Consider the following 18523-nt stretch of genomic DNA (forward strand, 5'->3'; position numbering starts at 1 on the left):
CCGCATATGAACTTATTAATAAACCAAACCCTCAGCTGAAAGTGAGGCACCAAGGTCCAGTACCAAAAAAAAAAAAAAAATACACACCGCATTTTGTTGATTCAAGTAAACAAAGACAATACAGCACCCAACAAAGCTTACAAACACAAAATTACACCTCCCTAAAACCAGAACCCACCACCATTTATTTCATTTAACCCTGAGTAACCTCTTGAACCCTTTGCTGCGCAAACTGCCCATAATCTCTAGCCCTCTCCTTCACATCTCTAGCCTTATCCGCGATCCTCATCCTCGCATAATCCAGTTTATCTGCCCCCATAGGGTGCTGTCCGGTTAGATAATTATATAGCCACGACAGTGCTGTTATCGCCGCCACGCCACAACCACCAGAGAATATGAAACCTGTTGCAACCAGGAATATGACTATCCCAGCTGGAACTAGAATGGGACTAAATAGGACTATAACTGTGGGTTGCCGTGATCAGTGCTATCACAGTCCCGGTCAAGGTTAACCCGGACAAGAATAACAGCGTAGCACCAATTGTCACTGCGGTCAAGAAATTCACGGCCTGGCGTGAAGTCGGGGCAGACTCTTGGAACCTTTGGCTCATTGGTTTTGATTGATCAACCATTTTTGGTTTCACAGCTTTGTGTGGATGATGATCAAAGTGGTAGATAAAAAGAGTGTTGAGTGTTGAAGCTCAGAGAAGAGATAGGCTTTGTGAGTTTGTGTACTTAAGGAGTGATGACGGGATGCGTGGCAGCGTGTATGTTTTGTGGTGATGCATGTAAATAGTTTAGGATGGTGGAAGTGAAGATAGGCGATGTGGTGAGGTGGGCGGCTTGGCATCTTTGCATGAATATGAGTTGATGAATGAATAACAAGTGGCATGGTTTGTTTTTGGTGTCCGTTGAATGTGATAGCAAGCAGCAGAGTTGGCGTCTAACCAGGCCAAGATGGTGTGTTCACACTTGACAAATCTGAGTTTGTGTTTTCGAGTTTTCCACTACTCTCCTTACAATGACTCCCATTTGTTTTCACCGCATGCAAGGCATCTTTTTCTAACCGTGGGGTTAAAAGCATAGTTAAATAAAGGTCCGGTTTGTGTAAAATGCTGCTAGATTGATGAAGGGTGTGCATTCAGCCCTGCATTCAAACCATTTTCCAAGAATAAGAGAAATTGTAGCTTCAAGTCACGGTTTTGAATTTATTATTTTGAAGATTATGTGTATTATATGTGCATGTGTGTGATAGACACTTTCCATCCGATAAACTCAAACCAACTCAACCCAATCTAACATTTTGTTTGCGTTTGGTTCCAAATTAAAAAGTCAGCTTATTTTACTATTCAGCTTATTTTGTTACCATTCATGAGCCTATTATATTTTTTGGTAGTATTCATAAGTCTTACTATACTATTTCAAATAATTTTTACCTTTCTTTACAGTACTTTCAACAAAAAATTTCAGTTTCAACAAAATAAGCGGATCTCAAACAAAATTTTCAATTAGTTCTTATGAGTGTTAATAGGAATATGTTTAGGTTAACAAAATTCTCCCCTCAAAAAAAGAAAAAGAAAAAGAAATTTTCAACTCAAACATACTATTAATAGAATTTTTAACAATATATATGAATTTTTAGGGTGGAAAAACACTTTAAAGTTTAAACCAATAGGTTTATAACAAACTAGTCGCTAATCCGTGCCATGCACGGGAAAACTATTGTGTATAAAGATGTAAACTATTTTTTTTCTCTTCCTCTTTGATTGTACATTAAGATTCTAGTCTTATAGTTCCTATCCTTGATATGAAATATTAATCTTGATATGAAACATTAATTTACATAATGATAAATAGAAATCAATCTTAAGTTTAAAATAAAATGAAGAATTAAATCTTTAGCATTCTCGATTATCCATAAAACGTATAAAACACACATATAAAGAACTACTTAATCTATATTTCAAATAAATTGAAAAATTGAAAGACAATTTTAAAGTGTTTTTTGCTGCAACTAAACTTACAAAGAATCAATTATTTTAAATATCATATATTGCATTAGGTTTCAATAAGTATAAGGTTATTCTCAAAAAATTAAGTATAAGGCTGAAAGAGTGAAATTTGTTAATTAAATTAATTGGCAGCGTTCCCCTAATTTTTTTTTTTTTTTTGGCAGTGTCAAGTTTCTTTTGTGAGTGCTACTACTCTTCCTACAATTCAGCACTTTATGAATTTATTTTCTCAATTTTTCCTAACTATTATTGAATCCAAACAATTTCAGTGTTTTAACATAGCCAACCAAGACCCCACATATGAATCTAGATTCCTAAGCAAATGAATTAAGAATCCTAATCAAATCTAAATATCGCCCAAAAGAATGTATTAATTCCCAAAACGATGCCAACACCAGCAAAAAAAGGACAGAAACTTCAATTCGAAAAGGAACTTTAATTGGAAGAAATTTGTAATAAGATGGGAGGAAAATATGGAAAAATAAATAAAAGCCATATGCTAACCTCCATGACTATCATAAACACCAAAGAAAGAGGCGGAATTGTCTAAAGTTGGATAAGCTGCATGCTACAAAAGAAAAGAAAACACGGCAAGATAGCATAATCTATAGAAAATCATTGAGATTATGAGTCCACTCAATAGACCCATTGAAAAGGCGACCCAAAGTAGTCATCAAAAAATACAAAACAGATTTTGGCTGGCAATGTTTACGAAACAAAAGCAAAACAAACAAAATCAGTATCTTTGTGAAGAAAGGCCAACCCCCATCACCATGAATCTGAAAAACATTGATTAAAAAAGGAAAATTATAGAGACATTGAAACCTGGTGATTAAAAAATGAAAATTACATGGAGAAAAGCCAACCCTTTCTTTTGTTGTTTTCTGATCGAATTCACAGATGTGTCACTCACTTTCACCTGTCTTTCTTAAGGTAGTTGTTCCCTGTTAAACCACAGATCGGTTAGTGGTGTTTATTATAGTACGGTGTAATCTACTGATATCCTTTTGTGTTGGTGGCCGGTCAAATGACGAAATTAGGTGTTCCGATCATGGAGTATTGCAAAGATGGTTAATTTATTCTTATTTATTGTGGTTAATTGGGCATTATAGAGACATTGTTGCTTTCTCCATTGCCTTACTCCTTACGTTCAGGTTTAGGTTTAGGTTTTAAGAGATTTATATATTACTACTTAGTAGCTGAATTTCCTTAGGGCCTACGTAATGTCAAAAAACTATTAAATTATATAAAATCAGAAATTTTGTTTTGGTTTTTTTAAATTTAAATAATGCTAATGTGAAAAATTGTGGAGAGGTCAAAGGCTTCGGTTTTATATATATATAGATTAAAATCACAATGCTCAGGCCCAACAAATCCTAGTTGATGATAGCAAGATTGCTCACAAGATTTGTCTTACAGTTTCAACTGATCTAACCAATGATTTATGCTTTTCGAATTAGATGACAACTTTTATGTCAAGGGTGAACATTAGTTCCAACTTCATGAAACTTGATAGAATTGGGTCAATCTTTAGTTTTACCCCCAAACTCAAGTTTAGAGATCTTCTAGCACACACCCAAGGGATGAATCCCTTAAAGGCCCCAAATGAGTGAGTTTAAACCTAGGATCTAATGCGATCTTGGGAGTAACTAATCTAGCCTTTGAAGATTTTTTATTTATCCAAACCTATTGAGGTTTAAAGTAAGTGATCGATAGACATAAAAGGAAAATGTCAAAGGCATAAACTATTTTTTTTTTCCTTAAATTTATAAACTGTGAATGTGACGAGTGTTTAATTGTTTATTAGTAAGTAAAAATAGTGTTAAAACTTTATAAAATAGTTTGTGACAAATAATTTAGTATTCATTTGGATACACGTTTCTGCTTCCACGTTTGTGTGTTTTACTTTTTTTTTTTTGGCACGCATTTTAGGAGCAAATAACACTGTTACGGCTACTATTTATGCATTGTTCATGAATAATAGTCTCAACTTTTGACTATTCTTCCGTGAACGGTGCACCTATGCATTCTTCACGGATTCCACAAACTTCACTTTTCAACCACTTTTTCATTAAAAATTGGTCTCACAGCACTATTCATACATTTAAAAATTATTTTACTACAGTATTTTCAGTTTTCAATTTTAACAAAACAAGTTATATCTAAACGAACTCTTACTCTTCTTTTTTAGTTTTTGCTGAGGTAATATTACTCTTCATATAATACTTTCTATTGGGATTTTTATTAGGTGGGTTCACCGTTCACCTAAAATATTCAATCATAGCAGTCTTTGACCATTTGGACACCACAATCCCCATGCCCCACCGTTGATCTGTATGAACTAATTACCCCTTTTTTTAATTAATGGTTTAGTTTATATGATATAATAAATAATAATGGTCCCCTTTGTTTTACAGGAAAAAGGGATTAAATCGACATAATTATGGTGGACGGGAAATGCTGAGCCAATTTGCTCAAACAGACTCGATTTGCTGAAATGCACAATTCCGGTTTGGTAGTTTGAAGAAGTTGAAGCAGAACAGTCATTTCATTAATTTACCATGCGCTGCATATATTGTCCATAATATGTTCATATTGCTCTACCTTCTTAGTATTATTGTTATTGGCCCAACTTCCGGTTACAGTCATATGTAAGTATATCCTGAAACACCAAATTACACATCGGAGAGCTTAATGTCTTTAGTTCAGGATAATTAATACTTTTGGAAGCGAAACAAGTTAAATGCAGTGTAACATTGCAGGGTTGACAGCAAGGTTTTGAATGTCGGGGAGGAGCTGTGGAAAGAAACTCTACCACTACAAACGGGTTTGCGCCTTTACCAACTTCAAGGACTCAAACCTTATACGTGGTATGAAGTGAAGATATCATATCCAGCTTCTGTATGTATTTTATATCTTTTAGTCGTCGCTTTCTCAACATTCTCTTTATAGAAACGTACTCATTCTTGTTCAATTACAGATACCGGCTAGTTTTTCCATACAACTGAAGAGAGATGATTCTGACTTGACTCTGAATCACAACAGAAGATTACTCAATACTGAAAAGCTTATTTTCAAGACTGAAAGTCTTGACTCACTTAGCAATCAGGTTTTATACTCTACTTTTGCATGCTTTTTTTCCGTGCTATAAGATTGTTAAATGTTTGGACTTTTGCTCAGGGTCATATCTCTGTGTTGGTGACTGTGGTACCTGAGGGGGTTGTTGCCATACCACATGTTCAGGAGAGGCAGTCCATCATTTTTAATATAGGTAACTTAGTTTCACATTCAAATAATCTACCACCCATCCCCACTGTCATTAAATATCAACATTAAGTATATATGTCATTGTTTACTATATCTTGATATTATGTCAGTATTCTTTTTTTTAATAACTTCTTTACCATCTTGATATTATGTCTGTAATCCTTTTTTAGTTAATAACTATTTGAGCTAGTTCTTATGACTTCCATATTTTTTTTGCCTTACATGCATTCTCATTCTGGGATTTTTCTCTCATTTGCAAAATTGTTTTAGTTATTGCTTCAGATTATGATTTAAATATCAGGGTAAATGACAAAATACCTCCTTTTGGTAGGGTCATTATTAGTTTACTTCTGCCTTTTTGAATATATACTTTTCTTCCTTCTACTTTAGACTATGTTCCAATGTTACTTTCTCTTATATCAGATTTGTATGGGGCAACCCAAACTTAGTCAATATGATAAATGGAAATAGGTTGGATAAATATGTTTTTTATTTTCTAGTTTTATGGGATAAGAAAAACACTCAATAATTTAAAGGATGGATAAGCTCATCACCAAAGTAAACCCAAAGGGATATAAATAACACCACCCAAACGAATTTAACTAAGGATACAGAACTATTTCAGTTCACCACTCTATGGGATACAAATTAACACCACCCAAGAGATACAAAAATTGAGACTCGCCACCTTAAGGAATTCACCCAAGGGATAAAAGTTGATTTAGAAGAAATCTATCTTCTAAAAAACACAAGGTTTTTAATTATGCAAATACACTTTGATTTTTATTAGATTCAGTCGAAGGCTTAAATAGAGCTTGGAATAGCCCCCAAGCATAGGAAAAACGAAAATAATAATAAATACATTCACTTAACCTGACCAAAGTTAGATATAACTCTTAGGGACATAGAAAGACAATAAAGGACTTGTCTGCCTAGGAGAAATAAAATATAAGTCTGATTCATCCTAAGAGACACTAAATAAAGACAATTTGACTTAATTAATAATAATAAAAAGTGTTTTAAAATAATGGGTTGTTATTCTGATTTTCAATGAAAGCTTTTTGGGCCACGTTGACATCAGTTTGGGCTTGCTGGACCTTGGGACACTCCGGTGTCAGAAGGAATCTATATATTACTAAAAGCTGAAGCGTAGCGTTTAATGTTGCTGCTCTCATGTTGGCCACATCAGCTGCCACGTCATTTTTAAAAAATATATATATAATTTGTTCTACAATTTTAAAATGATTTTTACAATTTTCAGCCTTATAAATACAATCCGCTATTTATTTATTTACTTCCATTATCACTCTATAATAAATCCAGCCCACTATTTATTTATTTACTTCCACTATCACCATATAATAAATCTGTATAATCAATCTAGCCTACCTCTTATTTATTTAGTTTCATTATCAAGTCTAACCCAAAACATTTTCAGTTTAGCTTTAGGATTTTGTGTGAGTTTTTTCAGCTTAAAGGAAAAAATAAAATAAAATAAAATAAAAAAAATAAAAAACGTTGAAGCCTTTCAAGCTTTAGGTTTTTTTTTTTTTTTTTTTTTTTCAATTTTCCTATAATTGTTTTTAACATTTTTTTAATATTTACATTTCTCTAACCTTTCTCTCTTCCTTACCATTTCATCTTCTCACTACTTCTTCAATCTTTCTCCCTCCCTTACCTTTTCATTCCCCACTACTCTCTACATTAATATCATTCTTCCTTTTTCCCTTCATCTTCCTTTATTTTTTGCCTCTTCTTATTCACACCCTCTTACTATAAATTTGTCACTATCTCTTCTATTCTATGCATAGTTTTTCCTCACAAAAAAAAAAGGTACTCTCTCTCTCTCTCTCTCTCTCTCTCTCTCTCTCTAAATTTTTTGGTGGATTTTACTTTTATTTTTATTGCATCTCTACTTTAGGTTGATAATTTTTTATATTCTTTAAAACTCTATTTTGGGTTAATGCAATTTAGTTTTGTTTTTTAAATTGTTGTTGTTGTTTATTTTATTTTTTATTCTCTTTGATTGTTAAATGTTATCCTATTGCGATCTAAAGAATTAAATATAACGTATAAAAATATAATATTATTCTATTACATAGCATGATTTGGATAATTTGATATTTATTTTGTTACATAGCATGATTTTTTATAGTGCTCAATTAGGATGTTAAACTATGAGACTTTACTAATTTTTGTTTATTTTCTAATCCTTTGTGGTGGACAAAGTACTTTTAATAGTTGTATTAGAAGTACTCTATAATGTCATTCATTTAAAGAAAAGCAAAGGTTAGCCAAACGAAAATAATTGGATATGTGACAAATTGCAAAAGTTAAAATTTGTATATATACAATAATTGTTTATTTGATAATATGTTTTGGGTGGCCGAAATTATAATTTCTACAAAGAAAATAACCTTAATAGATTATCAAAAACAAAATCTTATCCTAATATTGGTTCAATTAATCATTGTTAAGTTTTATTAATTTTTTTTAGTTTACATTTTTTTGGTGTTTTAGATTGTTCCTATGTTACATATATGATTGTTCCTATAATAAATAAAAAATATAATTACGAAATGCATTACTCATTATTAGATTAGTTTAAATTGTAAAAAATAATAAAAATAATAAAATCACCATAAAAATAATTATCACACGCAATGCGCGGGTCCGCGACTAGTAAAACATAATGGCTGAATGTTTCGTAGGAAACCAATATTAAATATTCTTTGATTTCTTGGAGAAAATGACTTCAAATATCTTCTAAATTGTTGGCAAATAATGGCTTTATTTGCTGGGCTTAAGAAACTGATTGGATTGGACTGTAGGCTTACTTGGATACTCCTTATGCCACCATGTTTGTAGCTGCCACTTCACTCCTGTGTCACTTTTCATCTAAATTGATGGGAAATAACAAAAATGAGAAAAATACCCCTTCCCCTTCTATACAATTTCTCTCACTTTATGTGGCCAAACACTTCCTCCATCAACCTTGTGCTTTTCCACCAAGCCCCCTTTTCTTTTATCCCTCATTGATGTGCCCCCATGGGGTGGTGACAATGAGGCCTCACTAGCTATTAACTAAGGATAGTGGCTTAGGGTAATCATGACTGCGATTATGGACTAGAGATGGGTGCATGGATTTGCAGTTGAAGTTTTGCAGCTCTAGATGTTGGTGTGGCTGATTTGAGCTATGTGTTGGGGATTTGGTGTGAAGGCTAAGGGTTGGCATGGCTGGCAACTAGAAGTTGGTAGTTTGGGTTATAGGTGGATCTTGGTTGACGAGTATGAGAATTTGGGATAGGCTTGGCCATGTGTGCCAGCTTTTTGGGTTTAGGTGGATTTGTTTGTCGATGTAGTGGTTTGATTAGCATCTTTATATGGCATGGGTTTGTGGAAGTCGAAGGTGGAGGTATGGTAGTGGTGTGTCTGCTAAATGTTTTAAGAGGAGGAAGTTGAATGTATTTGGAGATTTTGGTTGAAGGCTGTTAGCCATGGGACTGTGGGTGTTTTAGTAGGTTAGGGTTCGGTGGATTTGGGGAATATGTTTGAATTGTTGTTGGCGGCTAGAGGCAGTGTGGGTTTATTGGGATTAGAGGATTGCTCTGGTTGGCAGTTTGCATGGTTTGCGGGAGAGAGAGCAAATGGAAGGGAAATGTATATATTTGTCATTTCCCCTGAATTTAGAAGACATTGCAATGTAGCCCGGATACATGAGATAAAGCGTAACATTTGAAAAAGTCATGGTGCTAAACTGATGATGACCCCAAGTCCCCAAACACAGGAGGGAATTTTTTTCATTTACCCTAAATATTAATAAGGCATGCTGTATTTTAGGTATTTTTATTACTCTGTTGTCATTTTGATTTTCTCTCCCTATGTGGTGATGCTGACTTCTTTCCACTAGGAGGCCCTATCAAGAATGTAAACCTAGACAAAGTAGAATAAGCAAATTACCTGTTTGACTTTTATCCATAAGCACCTGAATCCATTAAGAAATTTTATGCACGCCAAAGCGTTGAGCGAGGAACATATATACCATGATCTTATTCCTGTGTGTTCTCCTTAGATGTGTGCCTATAATCTGCTATTTCTCTCATCACCTAGGCATATGTGTGATCTTATTGCACTCGGTATTACACTAGAGGTTTTTGTTCAATTTACATGCTCTCAGATGAATGTTCCTAGGACATTTTCCTTTCCTCTCGTGTTATTTGTGTTTCCAGGTCAATATGCCGTATTGTATTCAATTCAAATCACAGCATCATCTTTTCTGTTCTAACAAATTCCATCTTCTTGACAATTTGTGATGAACTATTCTTGGGTATCCCGCACAAAGCTTGGTGGGTTGTGGTTTTGGTGTTGCTTTGCCTTGGATTGGCATTCATTATTCCATCTTTTCTTCCCTCATATATGCTACAGAAGAGCCAAAGTCCACGTTCAGTTAATCATAATGTTTCCAAGGTTTCTTGAAAATTTGCTCAAGAAAAATGTTAGGCTAGGATTCTTGTCTTTATTGTTGTTTAATTAGCTCTGATAGTGTGTAATTGGATACCAGTCCAGCACCCAAGAAATTTTGTGAAGCTACTTCAGAGAACGATGTCAATTGTCAGATATTCATTAGCCAAATGTAGTTGGATTGTCTGAGTCATGCCTTGGCCCATCCTTTTTACTTTTCCTGAGAGAATGCTAGAGTATAAAATATATGGTGCTTAACCATATTATGCAGCAAATTGATCTGTTGCCTGGTTAATATAAAGTTTTTATTTTTATTTTTTGAAAATGTTATGGTGCTTTTGGCTTATTATATTTAATGTGTATTTCGATGAAAATTTTATTTTCTTAAGTTGACATAAGTATAAACTATAGTTAGGAGAAAAAAAAAAAAAAAAAAAAAAGACTTTGAAAAGCTGTACATTAATCCAAACGGATGCTAATGTCATTTTTTGTTTATGTATGTTTTCCAGCAAATAACAAATTAGCAATGAGTCGCTTAAATCTACTGTTAAAGACAGCTGTCCCGAAGTTTCTAAAATACAAAAATAGACAGCTGCCCCAAATTGAATTGTCCTCTTAATGTCATTGCTTGGTTATGTATGCACTCTCCACCAAATGACAATGAATCGCTTTAAAATCCACTCTTGAAAGGCAACTAGCCCAACAAGAATTGTCCTAGGCTTAGGAAGAGTGGGGCATGCTACTAGCCTTCCAATTATGACATCTGAAATTTGTGCGAGGTTATAAAAACAATGAATCGGAAAGAAATTACTAATAAGCAAAGTAAACAAACTAATGTTTGAGCATGCTAGCTGTTTTAGACAAGAAATTCCCGGAGCATGTAGCAGTTTCAGATCAACAGAACTCAGAACACAACCAGCAGTGACAGGCAGATAATTCATTGGCAAGCACCTCCCTTGGCTCTTTCAAAATTAACTGTGATGCTGCAACATCTAGACAAACACTTCTGTGCTGCTATAGTGATAAGAGATGGGAGGGACATGTAGGTGTCAATGTTTTACTAGCAGAGGCAAGGGGGCATAAGATGGGCATGTCAATGGCTCAATTGCTGAAGTTAAGAAAAGCTATCAGTGGAATCTCCATTGGTACACTCAGCAAAGCCACAAACAGGGAACATGATTGTATAGAACCATGGGAACTAAGCACTGTGCTAGAAGATGTGCTGAAAATCGCGAAAGAGATGGACCAAGTAAGATTTTCAAATGGGCAAGAAGCCAAGAAGAGAGGTTAATGAAGCAGCTCATGTTTTAGCAGTGTAGGGGTTTGGTTAATAATTGTAATGGTTTTGTTGATGTGCTGTCCTTAATTACTTGATCAGTTTCTGTTTGTGATGATCATGCTGGCTGTCTTGTTACCGTTTTAGTACAAGTGAAGCTTAGTCCTTTGTCAAAAAACAAAGTAAACAAGAATGGCCTTTTTCCTTCATTGTTTTATTAGGTTCCCCAAAGGGAATTTCCTCTATCTTTTTATATTAATTCAATTTTTTGCATCCATTAAGTTCCCAAACGAAGCCTCCTATTAGGAAGAGGAGAAAACCCTGCTGGATGAGCAAAGAGCGATTCAAGTGAAAAAAAAAAAATCGCAACTAGAAAGTACAAACTACCAAATAAAGAAACCATATACAGTGGGACGCAATCTGTCAAAAGCGTTGAACAAGAAAATCCCCAGCCACATATGAACTTATTAATAAACCAAACCCTCAGCTGAAAGTGAGGCACCAAGGTCCAGTACAAATAAAAAAAATAAAAAAAAAAAAACAAAACAAAAACACACCACATTTTGTTGATTCAAGTAAACAAAGACAATACAGCACCCAACAAAGTTTACAAACACAAAATTACGCCTCCCTAAAACCAGAACCCACCACCATATATTTCATTTAGCCCTGAGTAACCTCTTGAACCCTTTGTTGCGCAAACTGCCCATAATCTCTAGCCCTCTCCTTCACATCTCTCGCCTTATCCGCGATCCTCATCCTCGCATAATCCAGTTTATCTGCCCCCATAGGGTGCTGTCCGGTTAGATAATTATATAGCCACGACAGTGCTGTTATCGCCGCCACGCCACACCCACTAGAGAATATGAAACCTGTTGCAACCAGGAATATGACTATCCCAGATGGAACTAGAATGGGACTAAATAGGACTATAACTGGGGTTGCCGTGATCAGTGCTATCACAGTCCCGGTCAAGGTTAACCCGGACAAGAATAACAGCGTAGCACCAATTGTCACTGCAGTCAAGAAATTCAGGGCCTGGCGTGAAGTCGGAGCAGATTCTTGGAACCTTTGGCTCATTGGTTTTGATTGATCAGCCATTTTTGGTTTCACAGCTTTGTGTAGATGATGATCAAAGTGGAAGCTAAAAGAGTGTTGAGTGTTGAAGCTTAGAGAAGAGTTGGGCTTTGTGAGTTTGTGTACTTAAGGAGTGATGGACGGGACGCGTGGCAGCGTGTATGTTTTGTGGTGATGCATGTAAATAGTTTAGGATGGTGGAAGTGAAGATAGGCGATGTGGTGAGGTGGGCGGCTTGGCATCTTTGCATGAATATGAGTTGATGAATGAATAACAAGTGGCATGGTTTGTTTTTGGTGTCCGTTGAATGTGATAGCAAGCAGCAGAGTCGGCGTCTAACCAGGCCAAGATGGTGTGTTCACACTTGATAAATCTGAGTTTGTGTTTTCGAGTTTTCCACTACTCTCCTTACAACGACTCCCATTTGTTTTCACCGCATGCAAGACATTTTTTTTCTAACCGTGGGGTTAAAAGCATAGTTAAGTAAAGGTCCGGTTTGTGTAAAATGCTGCTAGATTGATGAAGGGTGTGCATTCAGCCCTGCATTCAAACCATTTTCCAAGAATAAGAGAAATTGTAACTTCAAGTCACGGTTTTGAATTTATTATTTTGAAGATTGTGTGTATTATATGTGCATATGTGTGATAGACACTCTCCATCCGATAAACTCAAACCAACTCAACCCAATCTAACATTTTGTTTGCGTTTGGTTTCAAATTAAAAAGTCAGCTTATTTTACCATTCAACTTATTTTTGCTATCATTCATGAGCCCATTACACTTTTTGGTAGTATTCATAAGTCCTACTGTACTATTTCAAATAATTTTTACATTTCTTTACAGTACTTTCAGCAAAAAATTTCAGTTTCAACAAAATAAGCGGATCACAAACAAACTTTTCAATTAGTTCTTTTGAGTGTTGATAGGAATATGTTTAGGTTAACAAAATTCTCCCCTCAAAAAAAAGAAAAAGAAAAAGAAATTTTCAACTCAAACATACTATTAATAGGATTTTTAACAATATATATGAATTTTTAGGGTGGAAAAACACTTTAAAGTTTAAACTCATAGGTTTATAACAAATTAAAATCACAATGCTTAGGCCCAACAAATCCTTGTTGGTGATAGCAAGATTGCTCACAAGATTTGTCTTACGGTTTCAACCGATCTAACCAATGATTTATGCTTTTCGAATTAGATGACAACTTGTATGTCAAGGGTCAACATTAGTTCCAACTTCATGAAACTTGATAGAATTGGGTCAATCTTTAGTTTTACCCCCAAACTCAAGTTTAGAGATCTTCTAGCACACACCCTAGGGATGAGTCCCTTGAAGACCCCTAAATGAGTGAGTTTAAACCTAGGATCTAATGAGATCTTGGGAGTAACTAATCCAACCTTTGAAGATTTTTTATTTATCCAAACAGGTTTAAAGTAATTGATCGATAGACATAAAAGGAAAATGTCAAAGGCATATACTTTTTTTTTTTAAAAATTTATAAACTGTGAATGTGACGAGTGTTTAATTGTTTATTAGTAAGTAAAATTTTGTTAAAACTTTATAAAATAGTTTGTGACAAATAATTTAATATCCGTTTGGATACACGTTTCTGCGTCCACGTTTGTGTGTTTTACTCTTTTTTTTTTTGCACGCGTTTCAGGAGCAAATAGCACTGTTACGACTACTGTTTATGCATTATTTATGAATAATAGCCGCAACTTTTGACTATTCTCTCGTGAATAGTGCATCTATGCACTCTTCACGGATCCCACAAACTTCACTTTTCAATCACTTTTTCATTAAAAATTGGTCCCACGACATTATTTATACATTTAAAAATTATTTTATTATAGTATTTTCAGTTTTAACAAAATAAGTTATATCTAATTGAACTCTTACTCTTCTTTTTTAGTTTTTGCTGAGGTAATGTTACTCTTCATATAATACTTTCTATTGGGATTTTTATTAGGTGGGTTCACCGTTCACCTAAAATATTCAATCATAGCCGTTTTGACCATTTGGACACCACAATCCCCATGCCCCACCGTTGATCTGTATGCACTATGCAGCAAATTCTTGTCATTATTCTATTCTACTGCTAGGGTCCACTGCTGCTCTACCTCAAGGACGCTCCTACCCCCATGTGATTAAAAAAAAGGAAAAGACAGAAAATGCCAAAAAGTTTTTGAAAAAGCATCGCGAGCGGGATTGGACCACGTGGCGGCTCCTACGAACTCGACCGTTGTAACTTGTAATTACAGCTTATTCAAAACCCTCTCATCCACCACCCCACTCTTTCCTCGTTCGCCATCTTCTTCATCTCAATCTCAATCTCAATCTCTCTCTCTCTCTCTCTCTCTCTCTCTCTCTAATGGCGATCGCTACAGAGTCCCCACAGCAAGAGAAGGTAATTCAATTAGGGAAGAAAATGCTTCTAAGTTGTGTTATTAGGGTTTTGATTTGTATTCGCTGGGTTGGGTTTCTTTGTTTCTCAGATCTGAATTCTCTTTACCCATTTGCTTGATTTGTCAAAGTTAATGGCTTTTCGTTGTTTCTTTAGCGAAATGCAAGGAAATTTCATGGTCTACTTTGGAAGAAATCCCATTTTTCAATCTTTGGGGCTTTTGAAACCCAACCTCTCTGGGTTTGGAAGCTAGGGTTTCTTCGCGAGGTCTCTTCTTGTTGTTCTTTTTTCTCTTTCTGGTTTTCGGGAAGGAATGGAGGAAAATCCCTAAAATCGCGAGGTCTCTTCATCACACTCTCTCATTCTTTCCCGAGAAACAAACAGAGCGCAAATTCTCTCTGTTTTTTTTTTTTTTTTTTTTTATTTAAGATCATGGAGTTATGGATTTTTAGGGGGCTGTGGGTTGATTTAGTTCAATATGTAAAATTTGAGCACCACAAATTTAAACTATTAGGGTTAGGGTTCGCAGATTTGAGGTTCTGGGATGTTGGTTTATAATTTTTTTTTTAATAATTTTAATCTAGGATTTGTCTGTTATAATATATCTGCTACTTTTTGTTATAATGGGTGATTACTAGGAATTTTAATTCTGTGCTTTCATTTGTATAGGCCTCCTCAGATGTTTCATCAGTGGAGAAAAGAAGATGGACACTCAATGACTTCGACATTGGAAAGCCCCTCGGAAGGGGAAAGTTCGGTCATGTCTATTTGGCAAGAGAAAAGAGGGTTAGTTTTCATGTGCTTTGACAATTCTTTAATTCTACCAACTACTCTCATTTTTTTTTTTTTTTATAGTAATTATGGGTTATTTAATATGTTAATTATGTGATTTGTTTATTGTGGAATTTAAAATCCGAACATGCTTTATGTTCTTGCTTTTGTCTTTGTGCCATTGCTAAGGAAAATTTCCTTAGGAACTTGAGAAAATGAAAAATGCATTTAACTTATTGTTCAATTTTTAAGTTGCCCTAAGTGTGCCTAGAATGATGGTCAGTTGGATTTTTGTTTTTGTTTGTAAAATCTCTATCAAGAAGATTGGTGAATGTGTTTTCATGGCAGTGTGTCTATATCTTGTATTGATTAATATCTACATCACCTATTGGTACTTGTTGGTTTACTTCTTTGCAAATATGTTACCTAATTGATCTCTATGTATTGCTGAAACAGAGCAATCATATTGTGGCACTAAAAGTCCTCTTCAAGAGCCAGCTGCAACAGTCTCAGGTTGAGCATCAGCTACGCCGTGAAGTTGAAATACAAAGTCATCTGCGACATCCCAATATTTTGCGCCTCTATGGATACTTCTATGATCAGGTAAATAGTAACCTTAAGCTCCTTTGTTCTGTGTGAAGCATGAATTTTGAAGTGGAAAAATGTGATGCTGATTAACCATTGCAATGCGGTTATTTGCAGAAAAGAGTTTATTTGATATTAGAATATGCGGCCAAAGGTGAACTTTACAAGGAACTACAGAAGTGTAAATACTTCAGTGAAAGACGTTCTGCTACTGTAAGTTATTTTTTTGCCATGCTCTCGTTTTACTTCCATTAGTTTCCTCTCCCATTAATTCTTATGGTATATCTTAAGGTTTTTACTTTTTACTAGCTACTACCTAATTTTTGGTTCCTCTGCCTTGTTTACATTACCAAGGCGAAGTTCCTTAAATAGTGGTTCAAAACTATTGAAGATATTGTTGTAGTGTATTGTTACTTGTCACATCTTATTCTATAACGTATAGTAGGGGGCTAAGGATTTTATGTTTTCAGCTCATCTTTTATGCATGGCTAATTTGAAGTTATTGTGTGTGCCTATGGCGCATGAGACAGTATGTTGCATCGCTAGCCCGTGCCCTTATATATTGCCATGGAAAGCACGTGATACACAGAGACATTAAACCAGAAAACCTTTTAATCGGTGCACAGGTGATGACCAACCTCTAGCCGCTATTTGTTGTTCCTCTTCGTCCTTATTGGATGTACCCTTGTATTAATCAAGTCCTGGTGGGTTTTCTTTGTCAGGGCGAACTCAAAATTGCAGATTTTGGGTGGTCAGTGCATACATTTAATCGCAGGCGAACCATGTGTGGTACACTTGATTACCTCCCTCCTGAGATGGGTATGTACATGAGGGACTTTTCTTCATCGATTTCCAACTTCTATTATATTATATGTTTGGTTTCATCTTTATGATGCAGGTCTGGGTTCAAATTGATTCTGTTTGTCAAAAAGTTAATTTGTTTTAAATGTTTGAGAATTACCTTACATGGCAGCTTATATGATAACTAATTTCCGTTATATAATACTTGCCTAACAGTGGAGAGTGTTGAGCATGACGCAAGTGTGGATATTTGGAGTCTTGGTGTCCTTTGCTATGAGTTCCTCTATGGGGTCCCTCCTTTTGAGGCTAAGGAACACTCAGACACATATAGAAGGTAAGCGTGACTTGTAGACTGCATCAACATGATCAAAATTAGTGTCTTCACTTGTTCACCAACTATTAATGCTTTTTGTTGAGAGAGGTGTGGAATGCTAAAAAATTTAAAGAAAATCCTTTTCCTTGTAAAATCCAAGTTTCTCCTAAATGGATTTTCATATTGCCTTTAATGCTTGTTATACTATATTGTACAGGATTGTGCAGGTGGATCTTAAGTTCCCTCCTAAACCAATTGTCTCTTCTGCTGCAAAGGACCTTATTAGTCAGGTTCCACTTTTTTGCTTTGCGCTTATTCTACTTAGCTAAAGTTTTTTTAATTTTCTTTTAAAAGGTATGCTATGCCTGATTTTCCTCCCTTTTTCCGTAACAGATGCTTGTCAAGGATTCTTCTCAGCGCCTGCCACTACACAAGCTTCTTGAACATCCATGGATTGTTCAGAATGCTGAGCCCTCTGGTATATATAGGGGTTAAATCAGCTTGCCAGATGTTGGTATTTTCCAATTTAAGGGTCACTGTAGCATGTTTGTACAAGTGAATTCAGTCTTATCCAGTGCATTTGTGTCATAAACAGTTCATATATAATATGAATTTGTCCTGTAAACAATTCTTTCAAGATGATTTAATTTGCCTATATATATTTATTATTAGCTAAAGAAAAGAACTTGATTTTGTGTTATTTAATTATTTGAATTCATTCAAACCTTCCTTGTTTAGATCATTCGCATTAACATATAAAACCATTACTAATTTATTATGACTACTGCTTCATATGACTGTCGTGCATATTCCGAACAATTGCTTGGTTTTTTATGAAAGAATGAACGGTGACAAGATAATAAAAGCATTTATCTGAATCACAAGCTGGACTTGTTAGGAGATAACTGTCCGTCTAAGAAAATAGGAAAATACTTATTTGGGGCTGGGTACAGTGAGAGAGGAAATAAGAAAATAATTATTTGGCAAAGCTACTGTGTCTCCCAAATTTGGACAAGAATTGTAACAAAATTCTATTTTGCCTGATGGATATGCATAAACTGATGTACCCTAAAGAATTGTAACAAAATTCTATTTGTGAGAGAGGAAATAAGAAAATAATTATTTGGCAAAGCTACAGTGTCCCAAATTTGGACAAGAATTGTAACAAAATTCTATTTTGCCTGATGTAAGCAAATTTTGAGCCTTGTGGCTAAAGAGCATTCATATCTGGACTTATAAATGGCAAAATATGGTATATTTTATTATCAAAGCACAAATAACATGCATTACCCGGAGAAACACGTGGGTGATTCTTTTTTCTTTTTTTCTTTTTTTTTTTTTTTTGGAAATTGAGTATCATCAAGGGTGGCTAAAAGCTGTAATTTTGGGTTGATCAACAAGGACAACTAGTGGTAGCGATTGAAGAATGATGTATATTTTTTAAGTAAAAAATTGATTAATTTCTTTTTTATCTGTCTTTCCTTTTTCTATTTGGTTTCGATGTTGTGTGTGTGGTGGCTGGTTTGGCTTGGTGGCAGTGAGTTTGCAGTGGAGAT

General features: G+C 34.9%; 4 protein-coding genes across 4 annotated transcripts; 2 read left to right on the plus strand and 2 right to left on the minus strand.

Moving 5' to 3' along the window:
• Positions 1-755, minus strand: LOC112003421 (oleosin Ara h 15.0101-like). The gene is given in 2 exon segments (XM_065766269.1): positions 1-469; positions 471-755. Coding segments are annotated over 2 exon segments (438 nt in total). The 5' UTR covers positions 633-755; the 3' UTR covers positions 1-193.
• A 3679-nt stretch (positions 756-4434) lies between these two features.
• Positions 4435-9802, plus strand: LOC112003439 (uncharacterized). The gene is made up of 5 exons (XM_065766263.1): positions 4435-4663; positions 4775-4913; positions 4993-5121; positions 5193-5283; positions 9586-9802. The coding sequence occupies exons 1-5, from the start codon at positions 4599-4601 to the stop codon at positions 9753-9755; spliced, it is 594 nt and encodes a 197-aa protein (XP_065622335.1). The 5' UTR covers positions 4435-4598; the 3' UTR covers positions 9756-9802.
• Positions 9803-11679: 1877 nt separating this feature from the next.
• On the minus strand, positions 11680-12117 carry LOC112003420 (oleosin Ara h 15.0101). Its single transcript, XM_024035605.2, has one exon. The coding sequence runs from the start codon at positions 12115-12117 to the stop codon at positions 11680-11682; it is 438 nt and encodes a 145-aa protein (XP_023891373.1).
• A 2244-nt stretch (positions 12118-14361) lies between these two features.
• On the plus strand, positions 14362-17667 carry LOC112003432 (serine/threonine-protein kinase Aurora-1). The gene is made up of 9 exons (XM_024035619.2): positions 14362-14500; positions 15167-15283; positions 15725-15871; positions 15971-16066; positions 16384-16479; positions 16576-16672; positions 16871-16988; positions 17185-17257; positions 17361-17667. The coding sequence occupies exons 1-9, from the start codon at positions 14465-14467 to the stop codon at positions 17460-17462; spliced, it is 882 nt and encodes a 293-aa protein (XP_023891387.1). The 5' UTR covers positions 14362-14464; the 3' UTR covers positions 17463-17667.
• The last annotated feature ends 856 nt before the right edge of the window (positions 17668-18523 follow it).

The sequence above is a fragment of the Quercus suber genome, unplaced genomic scaffold (genome assembly GCF_002906115.3).
Source record: "Quercus suber isolate HL8 unplaced genomic scaffold, Cork oak 2.0 scaffold_696, whole genome shotgun sequence".
Classification (NCBI taxonomy): domain Eukaryota; kingdom Viridiplantae; phylum Streptophyta; class Magnoliopsida; order Fagales; family Fagaceae; genus Quercus; species Quercus suber.

Coding starts and splice junctions, on each gene's coding strand:
- LOC112003432 (XM_024035619.2), top strand. CDS start 14,465: ATGGCGATCGCTACAGAGTCCCCACAGCAAGAGAAG. Junction 15,284..15,724: donor ATTTGGCAAGAGAAAAGAGG/GTTAGTTTTCAT, acceptor TTGCTGAAACAG/AGCAATCATATTGTGGCACT. Junction 16,989..17,184: donor CACTCAGACACATATAGAAG/GTAAGCGTGACT, acceptor TATATTGTACAG/GATTGTGCAGGTGGATCTTA.
- LOC112003439 (XM_065766263.1), top strand. CDS start 4,599: ATGTTCATATTGCTCTACCTTCTTAGTATTATTGTTATTGGCCCAACT. Junction 4,914..4,992: donor AGATATCATATCCAGCTTCT/GTATGTATTTTA, acceptor GTTCAATTACAG/ATACCGGCTAGTTTTTCCAT. Junction 5,284..9,585: donor GTCCATCATTTTTAATATAG/GTAACTTAGTTT, acceptor TCTTCTTGACAA/TTTGTGATGAACTATTCTTG.
- LOC112003420 (XM_024035605.2), bottom strand. CDS start 12,117: ATGGCTGATCAATCAAAACCAATGAGCCAAAGGTTCCAAGAATCTGCT.